At 63.2% G+C, this 27,479-nt stretch overlaps 1 protein-coding gene across 1 annotated transcript in view; it reads right to left on the reverse strand.

Annotated features, from left to right (window-relative positions):
- Window positions 1–27,272, reverse strand: part of LOC119107036 (pleckstrin homology domain-containing family G member 1) — a gene marked incomplete at its 3' end in the record, with an annotated part of 45,989 nt that extends 18,717 nt beyond the window's left edge. The window contains 3 exon segments of the mRNA XM_037230392.1: window positions 2,990–3,162; window positions 9,923–10,315; window positions 26,962–27,272. Coding sequence (XP_037086287.1) covers window positions 2,990–3,162; window positions 9,923–10,315; window positions 26,962–27,016 — 621 coding nt within the window.
- Window positions 27,273–27,479: the final 207 nt, after the last annotated feature.

Genomic DNA, 27,479 nt, shown 5'->3' on the forward strand with positions numbered 1-27,479 from the left:
CACATTCTGTCGGGCTGGGCTTGCGGGACGCACGCGCCGGGCCACAATGGTTCATTAGCGGCAGCGGGGTGAGCGGCCGGACCCGCCAGGGGCAGCCGCAGAGCCCAGGCAATCGGTCGCAGCGGTGGCCACACAAAAAAGGCAGCCCGCGGCAGTGTGCGACCACATCACATCGCCAGATCCTACCGAGTGGGGTGGGGGTGAATGACCCCTCAGGCGTGAGGCGACCCATCCCGGCGATCAAGACGAGGGCGCATCGACTCTTCGGACAGTCAAGGTAGGGGTTTGTTATTTCGAAGATCAACGTATGGGTACCGGAGTCTTGCATGACATACGGATCCAAAAATATGAAGGGTTTTCTGTTAAAAAAGCAGGTGCTCTCGTCTCTCCAAGTGCACACGAAGAGCTGGTGGGATCAGAGTCAGTGGAATCACCACAATATCCCTAGCGATGTGGCGGTACTTGCAGCTTTTTTAGACCGCTTGTTTCGCCATCACTTCCCGCTCTCGAATGCGAGTAACGCAATTGAATGGTCGCCGAATCCACATGGGTTCGCTACCCTCCGCTGGGCCGGCGCACCGGCTGGAGTCCAGCCGACCTGCTGGCAGCAGGCCCGGCAGCCAGCGCGCCCACCAGGAGGCTTGCCACCCGCCGGTCACCCCAGGTCACGTGAGACGAGGTCACGCTGCGACGCCTGTAGTCAGTCTGGTCTGAATGAAGACGCTGCTACGCAGCTGCGAACCGCAGGCCCGGCGCGGGGCTTTTGTCGCGGTCTGGATCGCAAGACCGCCGGACCACAGCGGCCGGGAGCAGGTCTGACAGGTGCGGACCTTACGGCCCGCCGAAACCACAGAGGTCAGGCGGTCTAATGTCGCGGTCTGCGTCTTATAACAGGAGCCGCCCACGGACGGGGTCAGCCGGGGCCGCTACCCGTCCTTTGACCGCATGGCCGGCACTGTCCAGGCGGTTAGCTCTGAAGATCGCGCCAATGAAGAACCGACTCGCGACCAGCTCACGTTGAATCGAATGCATCGGCTCCTGATTCCATGATCGAGCCGGCTCCGTCATCTGCCGTCTCAGCCAGGCTGGCTCCGGCTCCCACATCTTGATCCCACCGGCTCCTGCCCGTCCCACACTGATCTGACCGGTCCCCGCTTCCTCCGCCTCGACCGTATAGACTGCAGCGCTGGCTCCACTATCTGCGCTTCGGTCGGGCCAGCTCCGGCTCCGGCTCCTCCCATCCTGATCCCACCGGCTCCTGCCTGTGCCGCACTGATCTGGCCGGTACCGCTTCTTCCGCCTCGACCGTATAGACTGCAGCGCTGGCTCCACTATCTGCGCTTCGGTCGGGCCAGCTCCGGCTCCGGCTCCTCCCATCCTGATCTCACCGGCTCCTGCCTGTGCCGCACTGATCTGACGGGTCCCCGCTTCCTCTGCCTCGACCGTACAGACTGCAGCGCTGGCTCCACTATCTTCGCTTCGGTCGGGCCAGCTCCAGCTCCGGCTCCGGCTCCGGCTTCGGCTCCGGCCCCGGCCGTCTCTACGGAGCCGGCGCCGACTATTTCCGCCTCGGCCCGGCGCTGTGCTTCAACGCCGGCGAGAATGACTTGTTTATGGTCCGGAAACGGACAGTTTGCAACGCGGATACACACGGCCAGCCGCTGAGAGGAAGGTACACGAACGTTCAGCGGGGTTTCCTCACCCCGTGGCTGAGATTCACATATCAAGCATGGCTCCAGGCCCACTTCATGTATGCCTACCTTGTAAAACTTCATTTACAACCGGCCGTCTCAGGGAGTCAACGGCTTGGTTTGCGGCCCGATATTACCGTGCACCATTACCAGTTTACTGTAAAGAGCTACATTACAACTTTGTTGCGTGTGCCAGAATATGGATGTCAGTTTTTCTTCTTTAAGCGGTGACCTTTTTGGCTTTGGACGCCTTTCAGCTACTAGAATTTTAAGTTGATTGGACCAAAACGGTGCGAGTAAGAGCACAACTGAACAAGATCAACTGAAATGAATACTAATTGATCTCTGCGAATCCATAGCAGCGAGGCGTATCGTTAATCAGTCGGTGCCGCGGAAGAGCCATGGGTCTATCCATCTTCCCGTATCCCCAGATCGGACGTCAAGGCCGGCCTGGACACACAGCAAGGCTTTTTTGGTTTCAAGGGCGGTTTTTATCGACAACCAGACCAAGTATCGCTGACGCAGCAGGCTGGCGTCGTCCGTAGCAGACCCCCCCAGTCCCACGACGCCCGCCGCCACCCGGAGATCCGACCAAGCCCGTCCAAAGATCGCGGGCGGAGCCAGCATGTGACCAATCAGAGCAGTTAGCGAGCGTCGGAGGTGACCCCGGCGGTCGTGATGGGGACCAGATGGTCGCCACCCGGCCGGCCGCCGATAACGGCGGGTACTGGACGCCAGAGACAGCCCTTCCGTCGTGGCCTCCCGCATTCCCGTCATGGCGAGCACTGCTCGGCCGGCAACAGGCGGCAGGCCCAGTCGGCAGGAAAGTCGTCCGCTCGTGGCGTCGCCGACGAGCAATCAGGCGCACGGGCGAGTGCAGTTTGCTCAGTCTGAGTCAACTTGATAGGTACATTGGAACGCAAACTGCCGATTGCTGCAGGAAATGGCAGAGATGAAACACTGGTCAAACGTCGGGGCACGTCGGACGGCGGCTGCTCGGTTCCAGTCATCACTCCGGCGATGACGAGCGGCGAGCGACGCGCGAAACCCGGCCAACACACGCTGCTTTCTTGCACAACTTTTGGGACTCCGGTCTGGGTTTTTGTCTGGGATCGCCTGGAGATCGGACAGCGCGCCGCCGTCCTGCCGACTGGCCCGAGGCCTGTGTCCTCTCACTCCTTCCGTCTCACCTCGATGATCTGGCGCAGGTCGTTGACTGTGTCCTCTCACTCCTCCCGTCTCACCTCGATGATCTGGCGCAGGTCGTTGACTGTGTCCTCTCACTCCTCCCGTCTTACCTCGATGATCTGGCGCAGGTCGTTGACGTAGATGGCCTCGGTCTCGATGACCTCGGTCACAACGCGGTCGATGTAGGTGAGGCTGGGGTCGCAGAGGCGCGGTCGCAGGGCCCCTGGGGAGGTCGGCGACGCCATGAAGGTCAGCGGCGACGAAAGGCCGCTGTCGCCCGAGCCTGCCGGCCACAGCACAGATGTCAGTAACGGAACCCCGATCGTCAGCTGCCATTCATGTGTTTTCAGTAAAAACCCGCTCGAAGACGGTGTCAGGTGTCACAAGCTCAGTCACACTTCTTGTTATGTGTAGCGCCACAATTGAAATCACGTCGAAACACCTGACTTTTCAACTTAACAAACACCACCACGTTCACCATCTCGCAGGCGACCAAGACACAAATATAATCACGAGTGGTTATTATGGTACCAATCCGAAACAGGCGTGACCATCGACGCGACCCCTCACCACGCATCCAGAACAATAAACACGGCCACCAGGCGCCACGCGTGGTGCATACAAACGACGGCACTCAACGGAGCGAGCATAGCCTGCGCACTGACAGTGTACAGCGCAAGATTTAGTGCAGCATTATGCGGATGACTCGCGCTGCCACCCAAGATGAGAGTAGGGATTTAAACCAGGTAGGCGGAGCTGAAAATGCGTGGCTAGTCATGCTCTCGATGATTACCCATCAAATGTCCGCGGGCCACGAGTGATCGCCTTAGTTCAGGGTGTGCTAACTGACTTGTTACAGCGAGGTCGCGGGTTCAAGACCTACCAGACCGCGTCTCAGTTTCGCCACCGCTATCAGCATGATAAACTACAACGCTAATGACCACAGCAGTTACATTCATCGTAAACTTATCTAATTACACAGTCTCTGACTTTCGACAGTCAGCACGGCGGTGCAGCGGAGGGCCAGCACACGTCAGGGTCCGGGGGACGGCGGTATGGCGGAGGGCCGGCACACGTCAGGGTCCGGGGGACGGCGGTGCAGCGGAGGGCTGGCACACGTCAGGGTCCGGGGGACGGCGGTGCAGCGGAGGGCCCCCACCTCGTCAGGGTCCGGGGGACGGCGGTGCAGCGGAGGGCCGGCACACGTCAGGGTCCGGGGACGGCGGTGCAGCGGAGGGCTGGCACACGTCAGGGTCCGGGGGACGGCGGTGCAGCGGAGGGCCAGCACACGTCAGGGTCCGGGGACGGCGGTGCAGCGGAGGGCCAGCACACGTCAGGGTCCGGGGGACGGCGGTATGGCGGAGGGCCGGCACACGTCAGGGTCCGGGGACGGCGGTATGGCGGAGGGCCCCCACCTCGTCAGGGTTCAGGGGATGACGTGCGAGCTGGTCACCTTCCCAACAAGGCCTGCTCCCGACCGGTCGGCCCAGTGGAGAGTTGGCTGACCGAAGAGAGGCCGCGCGCCGCTAAGGAGCCTCCCGTGTAACGGCTGCGATCACAGGCGAACGGCTAATAGCTAGTAATTTAAAGCGCCGCTGTGCCGGTCGGAACACGGGTTCCCGCACGTCGCCGTCGTACCGTTTTGTGGAAAACCCGTACCGCGTAGCGGCTCTGGACGGCCAGATAGCGATATAAGACGAGTGCGGCGCGTCCCATCAGTGCTATCAGATCAGATGCTTGGAATATGTTACGGGACGGCGCCGCGGAGCCTCGCCATGTTCGCATATGGCCGGCCTGTCTGGGCTGGAGCCCACCCAGTCCGCGCCGAACCGGCGCTCGGGCGCGTGGTGGAGGCAGGAGAAAACAGACAGAAACAAAGTGCATGGCCAGTAAAATTTGACAGAAGAGACCATGCTCCGGATATAATGACGTCACTGCACCAGCTCAACACTAGAGACGATACTCCGGATTTAATAACGCCAGTGCACCAGCTCAACACTACAGACCATACTCCGGATTTAATAACGTCGGTGCGCCAGCTCAACACTAGAGACCATACTCCGGATTTAATAACGTCGGTGCACCAGCTCAACACTAGAGACGATACTCCGGATTTAATAACGTCGGTGCGCCAGCCCAACACTAGAGACCATACTTCGGATATAATAACGCCAGTGCACCAGCTCAACACTAGAAGACCATGCCCCGGATTAAATAACGTCAGTGCACCAGCTCAACACTAGAGACCATACTCCGGATTTAATAACGTCAGTGCACCAGCTCAACACTGGAAGGCCATGTCCCGGATTTAATAACGTCAGTGCACCAGCTCAACACTAGAGACCATACTCCGGATTTAATAACGTCAGTGCACCAGCCCAACACTAGAACACCTATCGCTACAGAGCACGACATAACCTGGCGAAATGTCAGCATGATGCCCGTGCAGCTCAGCGGCAGCTGGCCAGCCGTGGCTTGTCATCCCAGAGTCCAGCTGCTTTCGACCGGCTCGACCCAGCACCTGCCGGCGCCGGCGTTGACGCTCGGCCGGCCTGTTCGGTAGCGGTGGAGCAGGAGGAGGGGGGTGGGGGGGGGGAGGGGGAGGGCAAGCGGCGGCGGCAGGTGCCGGTCCGGCCGGCGGCTCCCGTTATCGTGACGTGCCCGCCGGCGGTCGGCTGGGCCCGCCGACACCTGAGCCGAGCCGTGCGGCCGGCAGTGGGGCCCGTCACGCTCGGCGGACTGGGGTCACCTCGCGACGGGGCTCGGTCGCAAACACGGACCGCCGGGCGACGGGCCTCAGTCATGACCGAGGACCGCTCCATAGCCGGGCCCAGTAATAATCACGGACCACCTCACAACATAGTTCAGCCACAGCCACGGACTACTTCACAACATAGCTCAGCCATAGCCCACCTATAAACAGAGCTCAGCCACAGCCTGGGACTACCTCATAGCAAAGCTCAGCCGCAGCCACGAACACCCGCTTCCATCCGAGGTGGTCCCAGGCGAGAGTCCATTTAACGCACGCCGTTCCACCCTGGTCGCCGGCTGAGGCGCGCCTTCCGCGGCCACCTCGAGTCAGCAAGGTTGGGTCACGCGTCCGACACACGGCGCCCCCCAGCGACGCAACGGCAGGTGTGCGAGGCGGCCGCCGCCAAATTAGCAGCACTCGGGCGTCGGCGCCGGCAGCCGGCCGCGCACGCCGGCTCCATCTGTCACGCCGCCGCCGTGGCCGGCCGCATTCTGCGCGTAGCTGCGGGCCGCCCCGCCCGGATCATCTGTCGCGACTGCCTGACTCAAACAGGCGCATCAGCACGCAACGCGGCCCGGTCACGCAACGCACGCGCAACGCACGCCACGGCCACACGTGGGACGCTCCTCGGCCGGCTAGGACTGCGCACAACTGCACGGGAGCTGCGGTTCGTTCGCGGGCGAGGATGGCGTGCGCTCCTGAGAAACTGACATCTGCAATGTTGTGTATGTTCTACGTAGTCCTGTTACTCGCCTTCTGATGCAAAGGTTTGGCTCACGTGCAACCAAATGGTACGGCCTACATGATGTAACCACTAGTGGCGTTTATGGCATCGAATCTACGCCGCTGGCAGTCACTGAGTCTGTGAATAGCGGACAAGTAGGAGCGCGTTTGATACTGCAATAACAAACCTGGGGCATCCTGTCCGAGTCACCGTCAAGCGGCGCCTTCCGTTCACTTTTCGCTCGACACACTTACTTCTACAATGCCGGGCGGTGACGGAGCAATGCACGGAGTGCGTGCGGAGCGTTCGTCGCATGACAGCGGGTGTCCCAGTAGGAACCTGGAGAAAGTGCAAGGTTCGGCACAGAGGACGTGGCCGCGTCCCGTCCAGATGGCGAGGGTTGACACTGCGGGGTTCCGAACCTCTCGATACCGCCCCAATGTTGGCGAGGGTTGACGCTGCAGGGTTCCGAGCCCCTCGATATCACCCCAATGTTGGCGAGGGTTGACGCTGCGGGGCTCCGAATCTCTCGCGGATACCGCCCCAATGTTGGCGAGGGTTGACGCTGCAGGGTTCCGAGCCCCTCGATATCACCCCAATGTTGGCGAGGGTTGACGCCGCAGGGTTCCGAACCTCTCGTGGATACCGTCCCAGTGTTGGACTCAGAACATTATGAAAACTAAATTTGCCCCACAATCAATCTCTTTGGCCGCGGTTTCCTTTTGCGCTCTGAGAGGAGCGGGGATATCTGTAAATTTCGAGGCATCGAGTCAGCTTTAAACGCTCTCACTGATGAAGCCGCGTGATTAGAGGAAAGAGCCCGAACACCGTGCCAGCAGCTTCCACGGACAGGCCCGCTAAGGCTTTGTCCCGGTCTGCGTCGCGGGATTAAGATCTCAGCATCCATTTAACGTTTCACTCGGGGCGGCAGCCATTTCACTTGTGCCCTCGGTTGGAGAATTTATCGCAGGGGACACCAGGAGCCGGCTGTCGCTTCTGAACGCTGTCTCCACTTAATCGTACGCGACAAGCCCTACTTGGTAATTGTCGACAATGTCGTGATTAATGGTGCGCTCATGTTGGCCGCTTTCGTTTGGTCGGGTCGCACAAGGTGTCCCAGCGAGAAGGACCATACTCGGCGACAGAGGATCGGGTGTCCCCTCTCTCGGCAGCAGCAGTAGCGGCATCCTCAGCCCGGGCTAGCGGCAGCACACCGGCCTCCTCAACAGAAACGCTCCAGCGTCTCGCCGACATCCCAGCCAGCGCGCCGAGCTCCCCCGATGCGGCTCGCTATGCAGCACAGCCGCCGATTACGCCGGAAGACCCGGCCGACCAGCTGACGGGCGGCAACTGTGCTTGGTTGGCGTGCGTTGTAACGAGGCGCACGTCCAGGGTAATGAGGCGTGCGCGCTGCATCGGGCCGCCCTCGGGCGCCCCAGAACGCAGCGAAAGCGGCCGGGCCCGGCGGCGCGCACGACCGACCCTCGCGCGACGCGCCGCGTTTGTCAGGTCACGCGCCCGCCTGACGGATGACGCGCGACAGCGGCCGCGAGACGGCGGCTTCGCGCGACGACCGGCGCGCGGCGCAGCGCCACCTAGCCGCGTCGCCGCTGAACAAATAAACCCGTCGGAGCGGCCGCCGGACGCCGCACGCCGGGCAGGGGTGCGGCACGCGGCCGGAGCGGGCGGCTCCTGACTCCGGGCGCTGACGACAGCAGCGGACCAGGGGGGTACTGCCGCCGGGCCGTCCCACCGGCCGGCTGCTTTGTTACCCAGCGGCGCCGGCTGGTGCAGGCGTCGGCTGCCCCCCGGATGCCGCGGCCAAACAGCGCCTGCACACGGGACAGTATCGACCTGCGGGTGGCAGGCAGCCGGCGATCGCGGCCGCGCTCGGCGCCGGCCCGAGCCCGGTGACCTCTCTCGGCACGACCCCGCGTCGGAACAAGCTTCCCGTCGGAGGCAGCCACGTGCGGCCGGCGCTCGCGTGCGCCGCTGTCGGCTGTCGGCGGAGCGCCGTGCCCGCGTCGTCGCGTCGCTCCCCGCCGTCATGCGCGGCCAACGGCCGAGCCGCGCTGCACCCCAGGGGAGTCGGTCCACCCGCCCGTTGGCGTCCACGTCCGGGGAGTTTATGGCAGGACCCCTGGGACGGCGGGGCGGCGGGTGCAGGGGCGCGTGAAGAAAGCACCGCGGCAGCGTGACGCATGCGACGTGACCGGATGGGTCGCACCGCCCGGCTGGCAAACCTGACGCCGGCCGCCGGTATTGCATTGCCACTTGGCTATGCAGGTTTGCGGTTCCGGGATACAATGAGCGCAACGGCTGGCTTAAAGTCGGTGGCAGATTTATTCAGACACACGCTGGTCGGATCCGGTGTTGTGGGCACGCATGTGGTTCCGGACGAAAGAGGCGTTAATACTTGATTGGCCCGGAGGCACCAAACGTCACGGTACGTAGCGCGCCCCTGCAGTGAGTCGGAGGCGAACCAAACAGTGTGAACACGGGGGAACACTGACACGATCACCACACCGCAATATCCTCCCACCCCACCAGTCTCCACAGCGGAGAAACTGGGGCGCAAGAAAGGGCCAGCCAGATCAGTCAGACCTAACAGCTCTTTCACACATGGTAGCCGTTGGCGCATTTCATGCTCGCACGCCGTGAGCATGCACTGTGCACGGGGTGAAGTGCCCATGAGCGGCGGCCAGCGGTGGGGCGGTGACCCAAATGGGAGCCGGGCGGGAGCGCTCTGCCGAGACTGTCCCCGTTAGCGGGGCGGCTCAGTCAGCGCCCGTGAGAACAGTCTCATGAACCGACAAAGCAGGCCGCTCTCCACACCGAGTGAGGGCGGCGGCGGAAGCGAGCGTGGGCGCTCGCGGTGCGTGACAGAGTGGGCTGGTGCACCCGGAGACACCGGCTGCCGGACCCGAGGGCCCTCCCCGCTAACGACGCGCGGACCCGGGGACACCGGCTGCCGGACCCGAGGTCCCCGTTAACGACGCGCGAACCCAGAGACACCGGCTGCTGGACCCGAGGTCCCCGTTAACGACGCGCGAACCCGGAGACACCGGCTGCTGGACCCGAGGTCCCCGCTAACGACGCGCGAACCCGGAGACACTGGCTGCTGGACCCAAGGTCCCCGTTAACGACGCGCGAACCCAGAGACACCGGCTGCTGGACCCGAGGTCCCCGCTAACGACGCGCGGACCCGGAGACGCCGCACGCTGAGAGGTGTTGCTGCCACTGACGGTTGCAAGAGAACGTGTAAACCCTGCCTTCCACGGTGTGGCTGGCGGTCCGGCACCTCTGCCTCAGGAAGCTCTGTCTGGGACCACGTCAGAAAGTGGAGAAGCCAGACGCCCCCGCCCCGTTCACTCGTGGCGCCATTTGGGGCGGGTGAAAACGCGTGTTACTCGTGGCGAAGCATGTCCCTCACTAAGCTGGCCTGACTTCATCTGTCAACCTCACTGAACCACGACCTGGTGTGCTGCCGTCCCCGGGCCGAGACCGGTCCGTGCCTCAGGGTCCTGCCGTCCCCAGCTGGCCGCCCCGCCGTCCCCAGCCACTGACCTGAGCTGGCCGACTTGCGGAGGCCGCCGGTCTCCTGTCGCGCCGGCTCGTCGCCCTGCAGGCGCCAGGCGCGGCCGCGCGGCAGCGAGCTGCAGGCGGACGAGGACGAGGACGAGGTGGAGCTGACCGAGAGCGGGCGCGGCTCGGCCGAGCGGCGCTTGGTGTAGCGGCCAGCGCGCGGGTCACGCTTGCGCTCTGGAGCCGGCGCCGGCTCGTCGCGCTCCTCGACGATCTGCAGCGACCGCAGGGGCGCCGGCGTGCGCTCCGGCGAGTCGGGCGGCGAGCGCTCGGCCTGGTCCGAGTCGGAGCCGGCCTCGCGCGCCACCGCGCTGCGACTGCGCTCCAGCAGGCTGTCGAACATCTCCACTACGCTGGCCAGGTCAGTCGTGGAGCCTGCGGCAGGACGGGTCGGTTCAGCGTGGGGAAACGTGCACGTGATACACTCATAATGACAGGCAACCACGCTCTCGCTGACGAATAACAATGGATTAGACAGACAGCGCGCAAAACGCCTCAACCCGCATTTCCGACTTGCGCAAAGTATTCCACCCCCATCTGTGAGTTATGCAATCTCTCTTGGAGAGGGTGTCTGTAGCCGCCTCGACACTACACACCAGCGAGGCAGCACAGCGCCGAACAACAAATGCAACCAATAACAGAGAGTGGGCCGATGTAGCGCGCGTGTCTCGTGAAGAGTCAAGACCGCCGCCAATGTCTGCAAGCGGACCACGGAGAAATGCGGAGACCATAATGGGAAAACGACGCCGTAAGGTTCACACGGGTTCAGCGATGCTAACTGAAAAACGGCCACCGGCACCCGGTCGTGACAGAACGCAACCAGCGCGACATGTCTGGGTCTGCATGTCTGAACTCTGCATTGCTGGGGAGTTTGACATCGATCGGTTTCTCCTTGTTCCCAACGCGTCGCTCGTCACTCTCACCGGCGGGCGAGACTGATAACGGACTCGCCGGTCATCGCACGGCTCCAGCGCCCGGGTGCGAGAGATCCGGCGGGCGGCGCCCGCGATACGCGAGCGGCGCCGCGCACATGCACTCGCATTCCATCGGGCCGCCCGCACAGCGAACAAACTCCCCTGGGTCAGCATGGCACGCCGACGGCGCGCATGTTGACTCCAGTCGGGTTTCACCTCGGTTTTACAGCGCCGCGCGGTGCCCTGCGCTTGTTTGATTCGCCAATGACGCTTCATTTGCTGCGGCGATCGCGAGCGCCGGTATCTGTAATTGCTTTGATAGGGCTATCTGATACGCGATTGGGAACAACACACGCACCGAACGTCGTCGGTTCACTGACCCCGGCCCAGGGCATGTCGGTCTGCACCGCCGCCGAATCGCGGCTTTGTGCCTGGTGTGTGTGGGCGCGTGTGTTGTCACGGTGCGCAGCTGCACGTGAGACGGGTCGCCGCCGCTGCGGCGCGCGACGTCCCCTCCGTGACGACACCAGGCAGCTTAGCCCCGAGCCGGCTGTCGGCCGTCTCTGCGCTCGTTAGACGACCCACGTCGCTGTACACCACCCGGCGGCACGCCGACAGGGCGCGGGGGGCGCCGGCGGTACAGGTGTGGCGGGGAGGGACACCGGCGCCCGTCCCGTACCGTCGGCCTCGCCAGCCGCCGCGCCATTATTACCGCGGGCGCTGCATTCCAGTCGACTTCCGGGGACCTTGTAGAGGAGGCGGCTCGCACGACAGCCGCGTGCGGCGGCCGTGTGACACTGGCTGCTGCCGTGCGTCACCCCGGGTCAGCACAGGTCAGGGGCGCAGCCACACGGGTCGTATGTCACCGTGCGGGGTCCTGTTCTGATGCCACCAGCGCCCCGTGCAGTCAGTTTGTGGTCGGCTGGTTAGTTGCCTGCCTGCCGAGCCTCGACGCCACCCCTCGGGCGTGACTATCACCCGCAGCCGGGCGGGACAGGCCGCCGCGCTGTGCCAGCCCAGCCGAACCCGACCGAACCACAACAGCACGTGTCGCACGGACCAGATCGGAGTCCGCTGCATGCCCACTGCCCATTCACCTGAGGAAAACTGACCAGCTGGCGGCCCGAGACGCGCCGCACCGGCCAGGCTGGTGCCGGCTCGGCTGCAGGGTCCGCGGCGGACCGCTGAGGACCTCCCGCAGGACTCCGCGGCGGACCGCTGAGGACCTCCCGCCGGACACCGCACCATACAGGCACCGAGCGAGCCCCACGCCAGGCTGAAGCCGAGAGGCCAACGGTTCGCGAGCGGAGGCATCTCGACAGCCACCTCCAGATGATCAGCGGATCTCTACAGGTCGACTTAAGCGGCTTCAAGCGCGATCCATCGCACGCCCAGGCCGCTGCAGGCAACGGTCCACTCCGCACAGTCACGGCAATTGTCCGCCTTTTTAGCCGCCCCGAAGCGGACGGGGTGACAAATCCGCACTGTTCCGCTCATCGCGTGTGCCGCGCAAAAACAGCTGTGACGCGCTCGTTAGGATGCGTCGGCCGGTGTCACCTTTGTTCAGCGGTTAATCTCGGTAATGGAGCGAGCATGATGGACCCGCGGTGTGACGCCGGAAAAACAGCCCGCGCGCGGGCCGGCCCACTGCTAACCCAGCTGGACGGCCGCGCTGGACGGGCGCCGTCGCCGTGACGGTGACAGGCGCACACTGCGACCGGCTCGCCGTCCGTGACGAATGCAGATAATCCCAGCAGACGACAGCACCGACTGCCGCCGCAGCATTAGCCTCCAAATGAGCTCAAGGGTGGGGAAAAAGCGCGGGCGGAAATTAATTAGTGACCGGTCCGGAGTGAATAACACAGAACGGACATGTACTCGTCATTACTTATGTGTGTCACCGTATTGGACCGACGGATGACAGGCGACTTGCCCAATTAGCTGTCTGCAGTCATTATTGGCTCTGTAGGCACCGTCCTATGAAGTTCACGAATGCTACCGTCAGCGACCAAACCTAGTTACGCCCACTTCAGCTCCCGGTGCACCATGCGCTTACCTGGCGCGAGGTTTTTCTCTCGGACAACGGCAAGTTCCACCCAGCAAACACGCGATTTGGCACCAAAACCCACACGTTGAGCACGCTATACAGAGAGCACCATCGGCCCGACCAAGGTCGTAGAGCGGTCCGCAATGCCGGATGTCAGCGCCGGCTCCGCTGCCCGGCCATGGACCGTACACAGCGTGTGACTCACGACCGCGCAGGTCCGCGCCGTGCCGCTCCTTCCGCCCGGCGTGCCACGGCGGTTCCAGCTCACTCACGCCTTGGTGGGGCGCAGTGTATCCGTTTTGGTCGCGCCGTCGACCGGTCACCGGCCACTGTCTCGCTGACCGGTCCCCGCACATTGTCTCGCTGGCCGGTCTCCGGTCACTGTCTCGCTGGCCGGTCACCGATCACTGTCTCGCTGACCGGTCACTGGTTGCTGACCTACTTATCAGCCACCGGTTACTTCCCCACTCACTGGTCACCGGTCGCTGACCCACTCACCGGTCACCGGTCACTCTCGCTGACCGGTCACCAGTCACTGACCCACTCACCGGTCACCGGTCACTCTCGCTGACCGGTCACCGGTCACTGACCCACTCACCGGTCACCGGTCACTCTTGCTGACCGGTCACCAGTCACTGACCCACTCACCGGTCACCGGTCACTGTCTCGCTGAGAGCATCATGGCGCCAGAGAGTAGCACAGCTCGGGTGTATATTTATGAGGCTGATCATCCGAGAGGGTGACCGTACGACCCGCTCCCATTCACATCGCCTAGGACACTGACCACATGATCTCTGGAGCGCCCGGGACAGAGATGGATCACTCAGGAAGTCCAGATCTGCATGCCAGGTGTGAGCGGGCTTGTGCGCTGGACTCGGTGCCCACCACCAGGCGTCATCACCGGGCTGCAGTGACGCCGACAATTTGTGGTCTCCTCACCCCACACAATAGCCTACTGACCGGCCTCGCTAGCCGACGCGTCGCTAAAATAACAATCAGCATTGCGTATCAGTGGCGCGTCGGGCCGACGAGTAAACACTATTCATCACGGGTCGCCGACGGACAGTCCTGCGAGGCGCCGCTCGCCTCTGTTTGTCTCCGACGGCCCCGGCCATCTGAATAGGAACAGGCCCGCGCCGGCACCCACTCGGCCGAAATCGCCTCATGCCCTGTCAAAAACACACAAACACGGCGCGCCGCACGTGACTTCGGAGTGACTGACGTCGGTACCCCGTCAGCGCCGGCCATGCCGCCGCTGACGTCATCGGCGCTGGTCGGCCTTGGCTCGCGCCGCGGGCGCCCGAGCCGACGGCTCCTGCTGGGACGGTCAGCCTAACAGGATCGTGCTCCGCGGCTCATCGGCAGAGCGCGCCCACCGCTGACAGTGCGGAGTATACGGCGCGGCACGAACCGGGGCGAGCACGGCCAGCTGGGCCAGATGCCAACGGATGGACTGACCGTGCCCTGCCGACAGACTGGCTTCGACCGGCGCCTCTGAGCCGTCCTCTGGCGGAAAAGAGCTCGCTGTGTGCCGGGGTGGAGCTCGCTCCGCCTCCGTCTCTCAGCTATGCCGTGTTCCACGCCACCTGAGCCCGCTGAGTTTGGCGTGTGATGCCGCTGCCGTCAGACCGGATCGCCCCGGCCAGACGACGACACAGGTGTGTCGTTCGGCGCGCCCCCAGCCGGCTAAAGCCATGCAGCAGGCAGCAGCAGCACGTCGCCTCGCGGCGATGTGGTGCCCCCCCCCCCCCCCCCCAGCCCGGCCCGGCCGGAGACGGGGGCGAGTCCTGCAGCGCGCTGCGCCAGACGACCGGCGGCAGCACTCCCTACTGCCGGGATCGCTGGAGCGGCTCGCCCCGGCCCTGTCCCTGTCCCGGCCACCAGACGGCAGCGGGAGGGATCGCTGGAGCGGCTCGCCCCGGCCCTGTCCCTGTCCCGGCCACCAGACGGCAGCGGAAGGGATCGCTGGAGCGGCCCGCCTCGACCCTGTCCCTGTCCCGGCCACCAGACGGCAGCGGGAGGGATCGCTGGAGCGGCCCGCCTCGACCCTGTCCCTGTCCCGGCCACCAGACGGCAGCGGGAGGGATCGCTGGAGCGGCCCGCCTCGGCCCTGTCCCTGTCCCGGCCATGGCCACCAGACGGCAGCGGGAGGGATCGCTGGAGCGGCTCGCCTCGGACCCTGTCCCTGTCCCGGCCACCAGACGGCAGCGGGAGGGAACGCTGGAGCGGCTCGCCCCGGCCCTGTCCCTGTCCTGGCCACCAGACGGCAGCGGGAGGGATCGCTGGAGCGGCTCGCCCCGGCCCTGTCCCTGTCCCGGCCACCAGACCTCAGCGGGAGGGATCGCTGGAGCGGCTCGCCTCGGCCCTGTCCCTGTCCCGGCCACCAGACGGCAGCGGAAGGGATCGCTGGAGCGGCCCGCCTCGACCCTGTCCCTGTCCCGGCCACCAGACGGCAGCGGGAGGGATCGCTGGAGCGGCACGCCTCGACCCTGTCCCTGTCCTGGCCACCAGACGGCAGCGGGAGGGATCGCTGGAGCGGCTCGCCTCGGCCCTATCCCTGTCCCGGCCACCAGACGCAGCGGGAGGAATCGCTGGGCGGCCCGCCCTCGACCCTGTCCCTGTCCCGGCCACCAGACGGCAGCGGGAGGGATCGCTGGAGCGGCCCGCCTCGTCGCGACGCTAATGCCAGCAGAGACGCTGAAGAATGTTCACCGTGCCGCTTGTTCAGCATACCACCGCCGCTTGCGGTGGCCGATCAGCAACCGACTATTCCCCATCCCCATCCCACCACTCTCCCCATTCCCATCCCCCACCATCCTCATCCCCGTCCCATCACTCCCCATCCCCATCCCATCACTCCCCATCTCCATCCCACCACTTGCCAATCCCCATCCCATCACTCCCCATCCCCATCCACCACTCCCCATCCCCATCCCATCACTTCCCCCATCCCCATCCCATCACTCCCCCTCCACATCCCATCCCCATCCCCCATCACCCCATCCCCATCCCACTCACATCCCCCATCCCCCATTCCCATCCCCATCCATCACTCCCCATCCCTATCCCACCACTCCCCATCCCCATCCCATCACTCCCCATCCCCATCCCATTACTCCTCATCCCCATCCCATCACTCCTCATCCCCATCCCATCACTCCTCATCCCCATCCCATCACGCTCCCGGAGACGGAATGTAGCCCTAATAGGCAGACACCTGAGCCTGATGATCACGCCTAATTTGAATACTCCGCTCGCAGAGTTGCGACCACAGGGCATGGCCGCCAGTTGAGGAACGCAGCGTGCACCTGGCTTGTCAGGGGCAGTGAGGTCCAGGTCTTGACTGTTACCGCTGGCCGGAGACGACAGGCTGCAGCTAAGCTAAGCAATTGATGGCCCGTGATCATGACCAGTCATTAACTGAGCGCTCAGCGCTCGTAAAAGCAAAGTTTGCCTATGTATCACGCACGCTAACTGCTGGAGGAGTTAACGGCCAGCCAGATGGACAGCCATCCCTCGGTCCAGTGGTCCGTGGAGCGGATGGACAGCCGTCCCTCGGTCCAGTGATCGGTGGAGCGTATGGACAGCCGTCCCTCGGTCCAGTGGTCGATGGGGCGGATGGACAGCCGTCCCTCGGTCCAGTGGCCGGCGGGGCGGATGAGGAGACTGTGGCGAGAACGGTTACATTTAACACCATCCCAACTGAGGGTGAAGGCGATGATGACAGTTTCCTTGAACCCAAACCATACGAAATAAGCCCCAGGTGTTAGAACGTGTGCCAGGGCGAACGAAAATTCCGCACGCTTTTCTCTCGTGTGACTAAAAAGAAATGTCCTTCACGGTACCTAGCTCTGGCCCAAATCGGGTCACACGCCTTTGAGCAGCACAGTCATGTTTCGGTACAGTGCGAGGTGCCAAGCTGCACGCTCAGTCGCCGTCCCTTCCACTGCGCTCTGCACCATCAGTCCTGCTCTCCCGCTGAAAAGTCTCCCAGCTGACGGCGGTCAGTGACGCCCCGGCATGGCGTGACCGAGAAAGGTCTCCGCCGGCCACCACAGCTGATGGCGGTCAGTGACGCTCCGGCATGGCGTGACCGAGAAAGGTCTCCGCCGCCCACCACAGCGCCCGCCGCCTCCCGGCTCCGCCCGGCCACCACAGCACCCACCGCCTCCCGGCTCCGCCCGGCCACCACAGCACCCACCGCCTCCCGGCTCCGCCCGGCCACCACAGCGCCCGCCGCCTCCTGGCTCCGCCCGGCCACCACAGCACCCACCGCCTCCCGGCTCCGCCCGGCCACCACAGCGCCCGCCGCCTCCCGGCTCCGCCCTGCCACCACAGCACCCACCGCCTCCCGGCTCCGCCCGGCCACCACAGCACCCACCGCCTCCCGGCTCCGCCCGGCCACCGCAGCACCCGCCGCCTCCCGGCTCCGCCCGGCCACCACAGCACCCACCGCCTCCCGGCGTGTCCACACCTCCAAAACGCCGCCACGCCCTGTAGCCGTGCAGGGGCTGGGTGTCGGCCGGCGCCCGAGTCACGCGCGCTTCGGGGCCGGTCTCACAGGTGCGGCGCAGTACCCGCCCCGCCCGCCGCCGTCGCCTGTCCCGGACTGAGCTGGGCGCCGCTCGTCCTGCACGCCACCCCCCCCCCCCCCCCCTCCCTTCCCTCGCCCAGCCCCCCGCGGCAGACGGTCCCCTGTCTTGAGAACCCGTTCCCGAGGTGGGCAACCGGGTGCCGGCGCCACTTCCGGGCCCGTCCACGCATTAAGTGCGAGCCGGACAGGACATCAAAAGCGCCGACCGACCAGCTTGATCGCATCAGAACCGGGCGGGCGGCGGGCGGGGACAGGGGAACACGGGGTGCCACATCTGCCTCTGTTTCTGCCCTGCGGGCGGCCGCCTCACGCTTCGCCACCCCGCACCGGCCGTGGACTGGCGGCGGGGACGATAGATGCGCGGACGAGGCGGAAATGCCACGAGGCCGCGGCCAGTCAGGTGACGGCGGTGGAGGGTCGCCCCCCCCCCCCCCCCAGGTACGGCGGGGAAACGGGCAGCCACGGCGCGGCGCCCGGTGTAAGACGGCCAACAGTCATCGGCGGGCAATGACGGCCAATGACCAGTGACGTGCAGCAAAAGACGCGTCCCCAGCACCCAACTGGCGGCGGCAAACAAGCGCGAACCAGCAGCCGGCGGTTGCCAGCCGGTGGCCGGGTGTGCTCGGTGACGCGCTAATGGTGGTAAACAAACACTGCGTGTCTGTGTTTATACACTCCCATGGTCAGCAGCGGCAGCAGCGCGCCCGGTCCCAGCACGGCCCAGCTGCGAGCGTTGGCGTTGCGGGGAGCTCAACGGCCGGTTTCTAAGGCGTTGTTCTGTTGCTCCAGGAATGTTGTCGGGACACAGAATGGCCTGGATTCTGAATTGGGTCGTTAATGATAATCGCTGCATCATTTATCGACACATGTAATGGTCATGGTCTGTAACGCCTTTCACGTCGCTTTTCGCGGGTGAGAGAAGAGAAACTCTACCAGCAGGTAGACCCAATCTAAAGCCTCGCAGTCGTATAAGGGCACAGACCTCTTCAGCGGCTTCTGCTGATCCAAGCTAAGGGAATGGCTCACCAAATGGTCATGTTGTGAATCAACTACAGCGAATGCAGGCACAGCGTTCGAAGGAGGTGCACATGAGTGCGGCATATTACTTGACAATAGCCGTTTTTCGCCGACGTTTGGCCTCGCGCCATCTTCGGGACTACGAATACTACCCCTTAGAATCACGAAAACACTCTGAAGGTAGAAGCAACAGCAGTCATCTTGACACCCTCACAAGCACATGACTAAACCTACATTAACGGCCCTTGAAGTGGACCTTCACATGCTGCCTGAAGGCATAAAAATAGCTCCCTTGTAGCCCCCATGAAGGTCCAAGACAAAACTGTGGACGATTAACGGTTTTTGAGAATCCTCAATTAACAGGGAATCTAACGACAAATTAGCCGCGCGTAACGTAGAGCACTAACATGCCGCTGCGTATTCAGAGGGTACTATATGGATGCACTAAAGGTTTGTTTGCAAAAGAGTTGCCTTCCAAAAATACTTCCTGGTGGCTTTGTGTAAACATTTTTCCATCTGCTGCTTGTATATTTTATGCCATGATCTCAGGATACTAAGAACCACATCGTGACCTTAATCTGTGTCAGCTGCACGAATTGTTCATCAACTGACCTCTTTTGCTGCTCTCGCCATGCTCTGTCAGCGATAAGGTTGAACAAATAAATGTTTACAACACAGCTATAGGGGGGCACGCTGGCCCAGGCTCCTGACACATGTACAGCAGCTTTTCACGACTCAAAGGCGGTCATTATGTCACTGGCCAGACTCCTCCATATCCGCCGCGCAGCTGCACAAGCAAGCTCCTTCCAAAGTTTGGTAACTGAAGCGTATCGCCAGAGGCTGGCTGCAGCTGCTGAGCTGAAAACAGCGGAGGTTCGCCCTCCATCGACAAAGTCGGTCCAGGCTGACGGCCTACCGGATGCAGCCGTGTTCAGTGCTCAGATTGCCTCGGTTGCAGCGGATGTTTAGCTCGCCGCGGGCGCTCGCCGGCTAGGCGAGCGCTGTTTTCGGTTCCGCGCTGGACGCGGCGCCCAGATCCTGCTGCGAGACGCTCAGGCCCCGCTCCACGGCGCCCAGGCCCCGCTCACAGACGACACACGCGGCGGAGGTGTTTTGCTGTATCAGCACCCCAGCTTCAGAACAGAGCAGTCTTGCGACCACTGTACGCTACCAGTTCGCGACAAACAGCGGCTCGCAGCGCTCACGTGACCAGGCCGGGCAGCGCGGCGTTTTGAGACGCGACACAACGTCAGTACGTCACGTGACGGGGCGATCCCGCTCACTGGTGCCGGAGTGCGGGACCACTCTCTCGCGGTCCGCGAACATCTCCTGGTCTGCGTCGATTAGGGACGCATGACCCAGCCGCCCCACGCACGCAACGGCCTCGTGTCCGCAGGGGTCCAGTCGTCTTAACACGAAAATTACTCTTCCTTCATTCAACGAGCTGAGGGAAGTGCGCCGGAAAACCATTACCCAGTCGTTAAAGAAATGGACTGAGGCCCCAGCCAAATAAATTAGCAAACAATGCCGGACAAAGGGGTTCCTGTGCGCGCTGATGGCTTCAAGGGTTGTACGTCTGCCACGTCCACGCAGATTGCGCCGCAACAGAAGCCTTTTCACCCATTTGCAGACCAATTCCCCATCGCGCCCCAATGCGTACAATATGACGTCACAGAGGAGCCATCGAAACAAATGAAGTGCCACCAAACGTCGGCCTCCTTCGCCAGATGACTTGTGAATGATGACGTTCTGGAGGAATAGACGCGGATTGCCGCCTCTGACGTAGATCTGCTTGTCCCAGAGCCGAGTCCACACCGATGTAAGAGACGCGGTGTGATACCGGCGTCCGTTTCCACAGCGTTTTCTCCGGCTCAACCGTTAACGATATAGGCCGTCCTACCGATTGTTAAAGTCCCCAATAACCACCTTATTGGAACAAAAAGTAAAACAGGCCTCTATTTATTGTACATACTGCACCCATGCAAATGCTAGTAATTGCAGCTGCACATATTCATCTTGGAGTCGTATCATCGCTGACTGGCTGATAAGGTTAAATAAACGCCGACTGCGACTCACAGCAACTGTCAAGAGATCTCTTCCGGCTTGGCTCACAACAGCTTGGCTGATTTCTGTGTCAGCACCGACCCAACGCGCGGTTCGAACACGGGTCTGATCAGCGATCGCCACTGATGCCCAAACTGGGCTTTTGATGGCTGGTTCAACCCTGTTGGCAAACAAGGTTCGCTGGCCCGCAGGTGTGGTCACTGCTTCAACGGGTCTTCGTCTAGATCCTGGCGCAACGTGTTGCTTACGAATTGAGTGAGAATAACTAAAACACCACAGGAGTTCATTCGTGTACATCACGTACTGTGTGGTGACGTTTACAGCATGTCCATGCATTAATGCCAGAAACCTCTCACGCTAAGAATACCAACGAGAAGCCATTGTCTCGCATTTCTGCCGCAAACAGACGGCAGCCCCACGCTGCCCAATGCCCAGAGTCGCATGCTGGCACCCCGACTCCAGGGCGTTTAACCGCGAGGTAACAGCCACCAGGTGCGGCGGCGTTCCCAGGGTGTCGCCGTCTGCCGGGCGGCTGGCCATGCGGGCAGCCGCCGCCGGCGCCCCCGCGTCGCTGCGGCGACGACACGCGAACCGCCCGCCGCCGCCCGCTCCTCAACAATGCTGTGGAAGCAGAGCCGACAAAAAGCCCAATAAAAAGGGTAAACCGATATCACGGCGTTTCTGCCATGGCCGAACAATGCCCGCAGCCGGCGGTGGGCTGGGGTCGGGCAGCGCGGGGAGCGCACTGTTGCGGCGCAGCCCAGCAGGGAAGAGGCGGCGGGGCCGGCGCGCCAGCACGCCGCCGTCGGTATGCGTGCCGGATACGCACTCGGTCGAACCCGGCGCACGTGCGTCGACTGTGCGCCGAAGGGACTCGGCCCCAAATTTCCGATAAAGCAAACAAACCCGCCCGCCGCTGTGTTTGGGAATTTCATAAACGTACCAGCTAATGAATGGGACGCGTCTCGCGCACGGGTGGTCCGATGCTGTTAAACGGATTTGAATTTCAAAAACAAGGGCCCTTTGAGGTAGGACGCGGTCGGATCGCAGTGCCGGGCGGAAGGGAAGCGGGCCAGCGTGTGCCACACGGGGCATGGAAGAACTCGGTGGCAGCGCGGTGCCATCGCGGTCCGATCGGCGCGGTGTTGGCCGGGCCGGCCCTTCGTCCGCCGCCGGGACGATCTCGCCGCCAACTGGTCGTGACGCTCCGCCACGTACTGCTGCGTGAACAATGCGGCCACCGATACCGGCGACTTTCGAGCCCTTATACTGCGGGGAAGACATGTGGTGTGGCAGGAAACAGAGGCATGGGGTAAAACATTGTCTCCTGAGATCGCCGGTACGACTACGGAAGAGATACACGCATGCGTTTATGTCCCGAAAACTTCCAGCGCTAGACGACGTGGAATTATATTTGTCATGTCTAGACGATGGAACTATCGTGCCATGGACGAAATAAACATATTAAGACTTACAGTGTGGGTTTTGGAGACACGTTCATGCACAGACGAATCTAAATTTGTCGACGCGTTCCAGACTGGTGCCATTCCACACTGATGCCTGGCGGCTCTCGACATGCCTCCAGAACTGACGGCGGGCGCATACCGTGCCGCGCCATGAAAGCCCGGTCAAAAGCTATAAAACCCAGCGGCAAGCCGGCTCAGGACGGCACGCTCATTTTTCAGCGGCGGTCCGGGCACGAGATGCAGCAGCACGCGCCGACAGCTGCTGCCGCCGCCAACCGTCGGCGAGCGGCCGAGCCGGCAGCGCGTCCCAGGTACGTGTGGCAGGTGGGGCACGGACCCGAGCACACGACACGTCCGGCGCAGCGGCCGCTACTGTGTGCACGTGCAGAGGATGGCGCCGCCACCGACGACGACGTGCCCGGCTGACGTTGAAGACTGGCTTCGCTGGTCACCGATGAGCACGTGCATGGCACGCAGCGGCTCGTGACAATCCAGTGCCTGCACTGTGGTCGTGGTGACCTCTGATGTGCACGGGCGGGTGCACAGGTCGGCAGCGGGCTCCGCCGTGCGCTGTGCAGCCGATGGCGATCGCGGGCAGGCGGGAGGGCGCTGCTCCGTGACGGAGCCCTAAGCAGCCATTGTGTGGCGGCGCTCAGCGGTCAGTAAATAGCCGGAGAACGGCTGCTGGCTGTCCATGCCGCACGTTCGGAAGGATCGATGCCCGCTTGTCTTTCTGTGCGATCTGACCGCTGTACGTGCGCAGAATAATGTTCGGGATGGTTATTGCAGGCGTGCGATGCGATACCTTCAGATCTTTAAAGGCTTCGGATTAGTAGAAGCCATTTTTGTTCGCATAATGAAAAAGCCAGTACAAAGAGCATATCGCCTTTGTTCAAGCCACAGCATCCCGTTAGAGCCAGCATCTCAGCATTACCACGAGTGAACCAATGCACAATGCAGCTTCCTTTTTGCTGGTAAAACAAACGCACACACCAGCACAGAGAAGCGTTGTACTCAAGCGCAGCGCATGGTCCCCCCAGGAGTCCACAGCAGGTGATCTGCCCGCCCGGGATGAGCGCATTCCTCCGTCCCACCCGAGCGCCGCCCACACAAAAAGGGCGCACCGCCGCGCGCGCCACAACATTTCGATAAATAAGCTGGCGGTGCGTCACATTTGTCGCACGGGCGGCTGCGGCACCGGCGCGCTGGGTGGCGCCTGACCGCGTGCCGGATCAGCTGTAATGTATGTGCGCCCCGCCCGGCTCGGCGGCCGCTTTTTCTGCCGACGCGCTGTGCGGCCCTCTGTCGCACGGGCTAGGTTGCGGCGGGGGGCGGGTCCGGTGGAGGGCAGGGCAGCCGGCGACCTCACCACGTGGAAGAGCCGGCCTCCTCAGCATGAAACAGGCGGCGTCACAAACAGGGCTGGCGCCGCACGGAGGGACAGCCAGTAATGTCAGGCAGGTCAGATGGCTTCATGTCAGGGATGGAGCATTTAAAGCCTGTGCGCGGGAGCCAGATCAACATACCAAATCGGAGATGAAAGCGCGTCCTCAGATACCGGGTTCTCCCCTTCTGAGCTCGGCTGCGTGTGATGTGGTTCACGGTTCAGCGCACCACGCGCCGCTCCGTCTCACCACCACGCGGTGTCGCCATTGATCCGTCCCCCGGCGCCGCGGGCGGTCCCCCACGGCCCCCGCCACACGGGCGACCAACAGGGGACGACCCGCGCGCCAAACACGACCGGCCGCCGCGGCGGTGGCGGCCGCCGCGCGGGCGAAACAACAGCGTCGTCCCGGCATCTAACGACCGACCGGCGAGGCCCTTCCGGGTCCCACGCCGCGCCGAGCGGCGAGGAGGCGTCACTCGGCCGCCGTCTGGAGGGCGCGAAAGGGCCAGGTGAGCCGCTCGGCCAATCGTTGGCGCGTGATGCGAGACCAACGGTGGCGAGCGCGGCACAGGCGCCGGCTAAGTGCTGTCGTTCCGGGGCGCGAATGGGACGCTTTGAGCGCAGCGCCGACCACCCACACGCGCCGATCCGCTGCTGTCGGCGGTGGCAATGGCGGCAGTGCCGATGGCGTCCTCGGCTGGTCAAAGGGCCGAGACGCCGTACAGGCTCCAGTCCGCCGCACACGGCAGAGAAAGTTAAATATTTGAAAATTACGATAACCCTCGGGCTGGCCCTGAGTTTCCAGTGCCGAGAGGCTCGAGTGCTCCTCTGGAGAGCAGCGCCAACGGCACGGAGAAAAGACTCGAGAGAGAAAGAACGCGGGTGAGGGCCACTCACAGCGGCGAGTCACTCCAGTGGAGCAATCAGTCGGGACGTTGGGGATTAACTCCGCAAGAATTTCTCGGTGTCCGGCGTGGGCATCAGCGCGCAGCCTGTTGAGACCGGAGTGACGGCGGCGCTGCTTCAGACTGGCGCCGCCTCGTTAAACAAACACGACCAGCCGCCGACGGCGGAGAAAGATGGCCAGATAGCCGTCAGCTTTCCGCTCCCTCTTCGCGACAAATTAGAAAAGGCACGCTAAGCCGTTGGCATCGGCCCCCTGTCGTGAGCGCGGTGGGATGCCAGAGTGGGCATGCCTGCCCTCCGCCTGTCTCTGACAGGGCACGGTATTTCTGGACGGAGTGGCTTGCCCAGTTGGAGTTGAGGCACAGTGCGAGGTCCAGCTCGAATAGGGCAGACGGCAGGGGGCCATGCCGACGATTTGCCGGCACAATGGGCGTAAATAAGAGGGGCCTGGTGCTGACATAACACGTTTAGCCCTAGTGAGCGCGGCACTGAGGTAAGCTCGCGATCACACGAAGACACGATATGACTGGCTCTGCTTGCGGTCATGGGAAGTCTCGCCGGTGGAATTTGTGTCAAACTTGTTTATACACGCCTGACCAATATCACTCAAGTAAACTGAATCAATTTCTTGTTATTAAAAGCCAGTGAAGCCAAGGAGACGACGTGCATTTCCTTTTCATTCCATAAATAGGCATATTGTGACATTTCACCTGGAGAAAACAGCACTTCTTGATAACGTCACCCAAATACCTCCAAACCTCCCAGCACTGAGCACCCCTCCCAGAACCACCTAACTGCGCGCCTGCCAACACGTCGTTTGCCCAGGCCCATGACCATAACAACATACCCATTTATCACACCGGGAAGAAAGGATCTCCACATGGCGCTGAGCTCAGCCCACAGTTACGTAGCGCGCATGATCAAAACCCCGCAAAACAACAGCGCAACTCGCTTCAAAGAAAAAAAAACAGAATAGCGCAATGGCGAACGGTCAACGAGGGGAGTTGGCGGCACTGCGAACCGATGCGCCCCTGCCTACTCACTTCGTCATACACGTGCAGCGCCGCCCGGTGCGCAGCTGTCGGCGCCGCTCGTGCTGGCGGCCTCCTCGGGGAAGCCGACCGCGCGCGTGCGATGCCCTGTCTGGCGACTGAGCGCCGAGCAGCGGCCGGGCGCCGGGCGGCTCGGGACGCCAGGGCGGCTCCTCCTCTCCCGCCGCCCGACACGCACAGACTGCAGCGGCGCGCACGCGGCGCGGCCGCCGGCCAGGCGCGAGGAGACGCCGCCGCCACCTGGGGCCGGTGCCGGCCGCACCGCCACTTTCCCATTTTCCGGCCCGGCCCGGCACGTTATCGCGCACCGAGGGACAGCCCGAATGGGGAACGGCCGAATCAGGGCGGCACTCGCGCCAAAGTGGCACCGAGGTCAAGTGTTCGGCGCGCGGAGAGGCGGCGGCGGCGGTTTTATGGACGCTGCTCGCCGTTTTTCTGTCGCCAGGTCCAATGAGGTGTCCGATATGTCTTACGCCCGTCAGTGATATGTCGCCATAAAAACTTCATACATTAGATTACAGGCAGCTAAAGTGCGCGTTACCGAGAGAAACACCGCAGAACGTCGTTCGGCTGGCTAACGCCTGACGTCACCGGCTCGCTGGCGCGCTAAGAGATGCGGCCGACTGAAAACGAAAGCCGAAACAGCAAGTAACATATTTACTAAGATTAAAATAACAACAAATCAATGCCAACACACACTAGAAATATTAGCGATGCAAGGAAACTCATCACATTTTCTGATACCTCCGCGCTTTCTTGGTCCGCCCCCGCTCGGTCAAATCCCGGCCGGAGGCCACAGACGAGCCCGAGAAGTGGCCCCTCCCGCGAGCAGGCGTCCGACAACAATTCGCCCGGCACTTGACGGGGTGCCAAATTGCCGTGCTCAGCTGATGCCCGGAATGATAACAGCTGGCGTGCGTGCGCGCGCGCGCCAGCACGGGCACCTGCCCTCCGCCTTGGCCGCTCCGTCTTGACTTCCGTCAGCGGCCGGCCAACGCCGTCAGCGCCGGGCGGCGGTGAGGGCCGGCGACGCCGCCGCCTCCGCACCGCCCGGCGTCTGGCGTCTGGGCGCTGTGAGGAGAAGGCGCTGTTGTGGCGCGGGGGAGCGACGGGCGTCTCGCACCGCCGCCGCCCCTCCCCCATGAACACACCTGGTCGTTAGGCGGGCGCCGCTCGGTGCCACGTTCAGCGGCCGTGCCGGGCCAACCCAAATCCCGGAGATAAGCTAACGAGCAGGCGCGCTGGCCGATGAAAGAGAGTGTTGGTGCGCGTCCCGGCAGAGGCCTTGAGCCGCACACTGGACGGGTTCGGGGACCGGCCTAGCCGAGTGAAAAATCGGCTGCCGGCCGTGAGCCGGTCCGTACCCCTCCCCGCCGCCACCAACCCCTCCCCTTTCCCCGCAATCAGCCATGCCGGTCGGCAGCGTATTGCTGGATGTACGGGCAAGGCGTTTGATCGATTTGCAGCAGGGGCGGGAAATTGGAAGGGGACAAGCCGGAAATGCGATCAGACAGAGCGTTCCTCCTCCTCTCCGGGAGGTGGCCCATGCCGTGGGCCAAACATCAGCCACTCACCGGAGACCAGCGGTTCCAATTGTCCTAGGGTGTGGTCCTCGTGTGCAGACATCATTCGAGTCCGCTGCGGCGGGCTCGCGGCTCATCCCATACAGGCGCCGCGCGGCCGACTCCGCCCGGGCCGCCACGTCCGCCGTACCACACACACCAGCCACCGCCACTATCACGCGCTCCTCGAGCGGCCAACACTGCTGAGGTTCCCCGGCGACACCAGTCCTCCGGCGTTCGGCAGGCGTCCTCACCGCGCGGGCCTCGGCTGGGGGCTGGAGGAACGGCTCAGCACGCGCGCCCGCGCTATACTCCCCCCCGCAGCTCTGGGTCGGCACTGGCGGCGCCGCTCTGGCGTCGGCGCCCGCCCAGCTGCTCGCGAGGCACGCAGCTGACCGCAGCGCCGCCTGTCGGCTGGTCGCCGAACTAGCCAGGCGTCCGGCCGCTGACTCCCGGCAGCGCCGAAAGAATGGCCGAATCAAGGTGACTGCCGAGGAAAACGGGCGTGTTGAACGCGAGCGGCAGTGACG

The sequence above is a fragment of the Pollicipes pollicipes genome, unplaced genomic scaffold (assembly GCF_011947565.3).
Source record: "Pollicipes pollicipes isolate AB1234 unplaced genomic scaffold, Ppol_2.1 Scaffold_2555;HRSCAF=2994_pilon_pilon_pilon, whole genome shotgun sequence".
Lineage (NCBI taxonomy): Eukaryota > Metazoa > Arthropoda > Thecostraca > Pollicipedomorpha > Pollicipedidae > Pollicipes > Pollicipes pollicipes.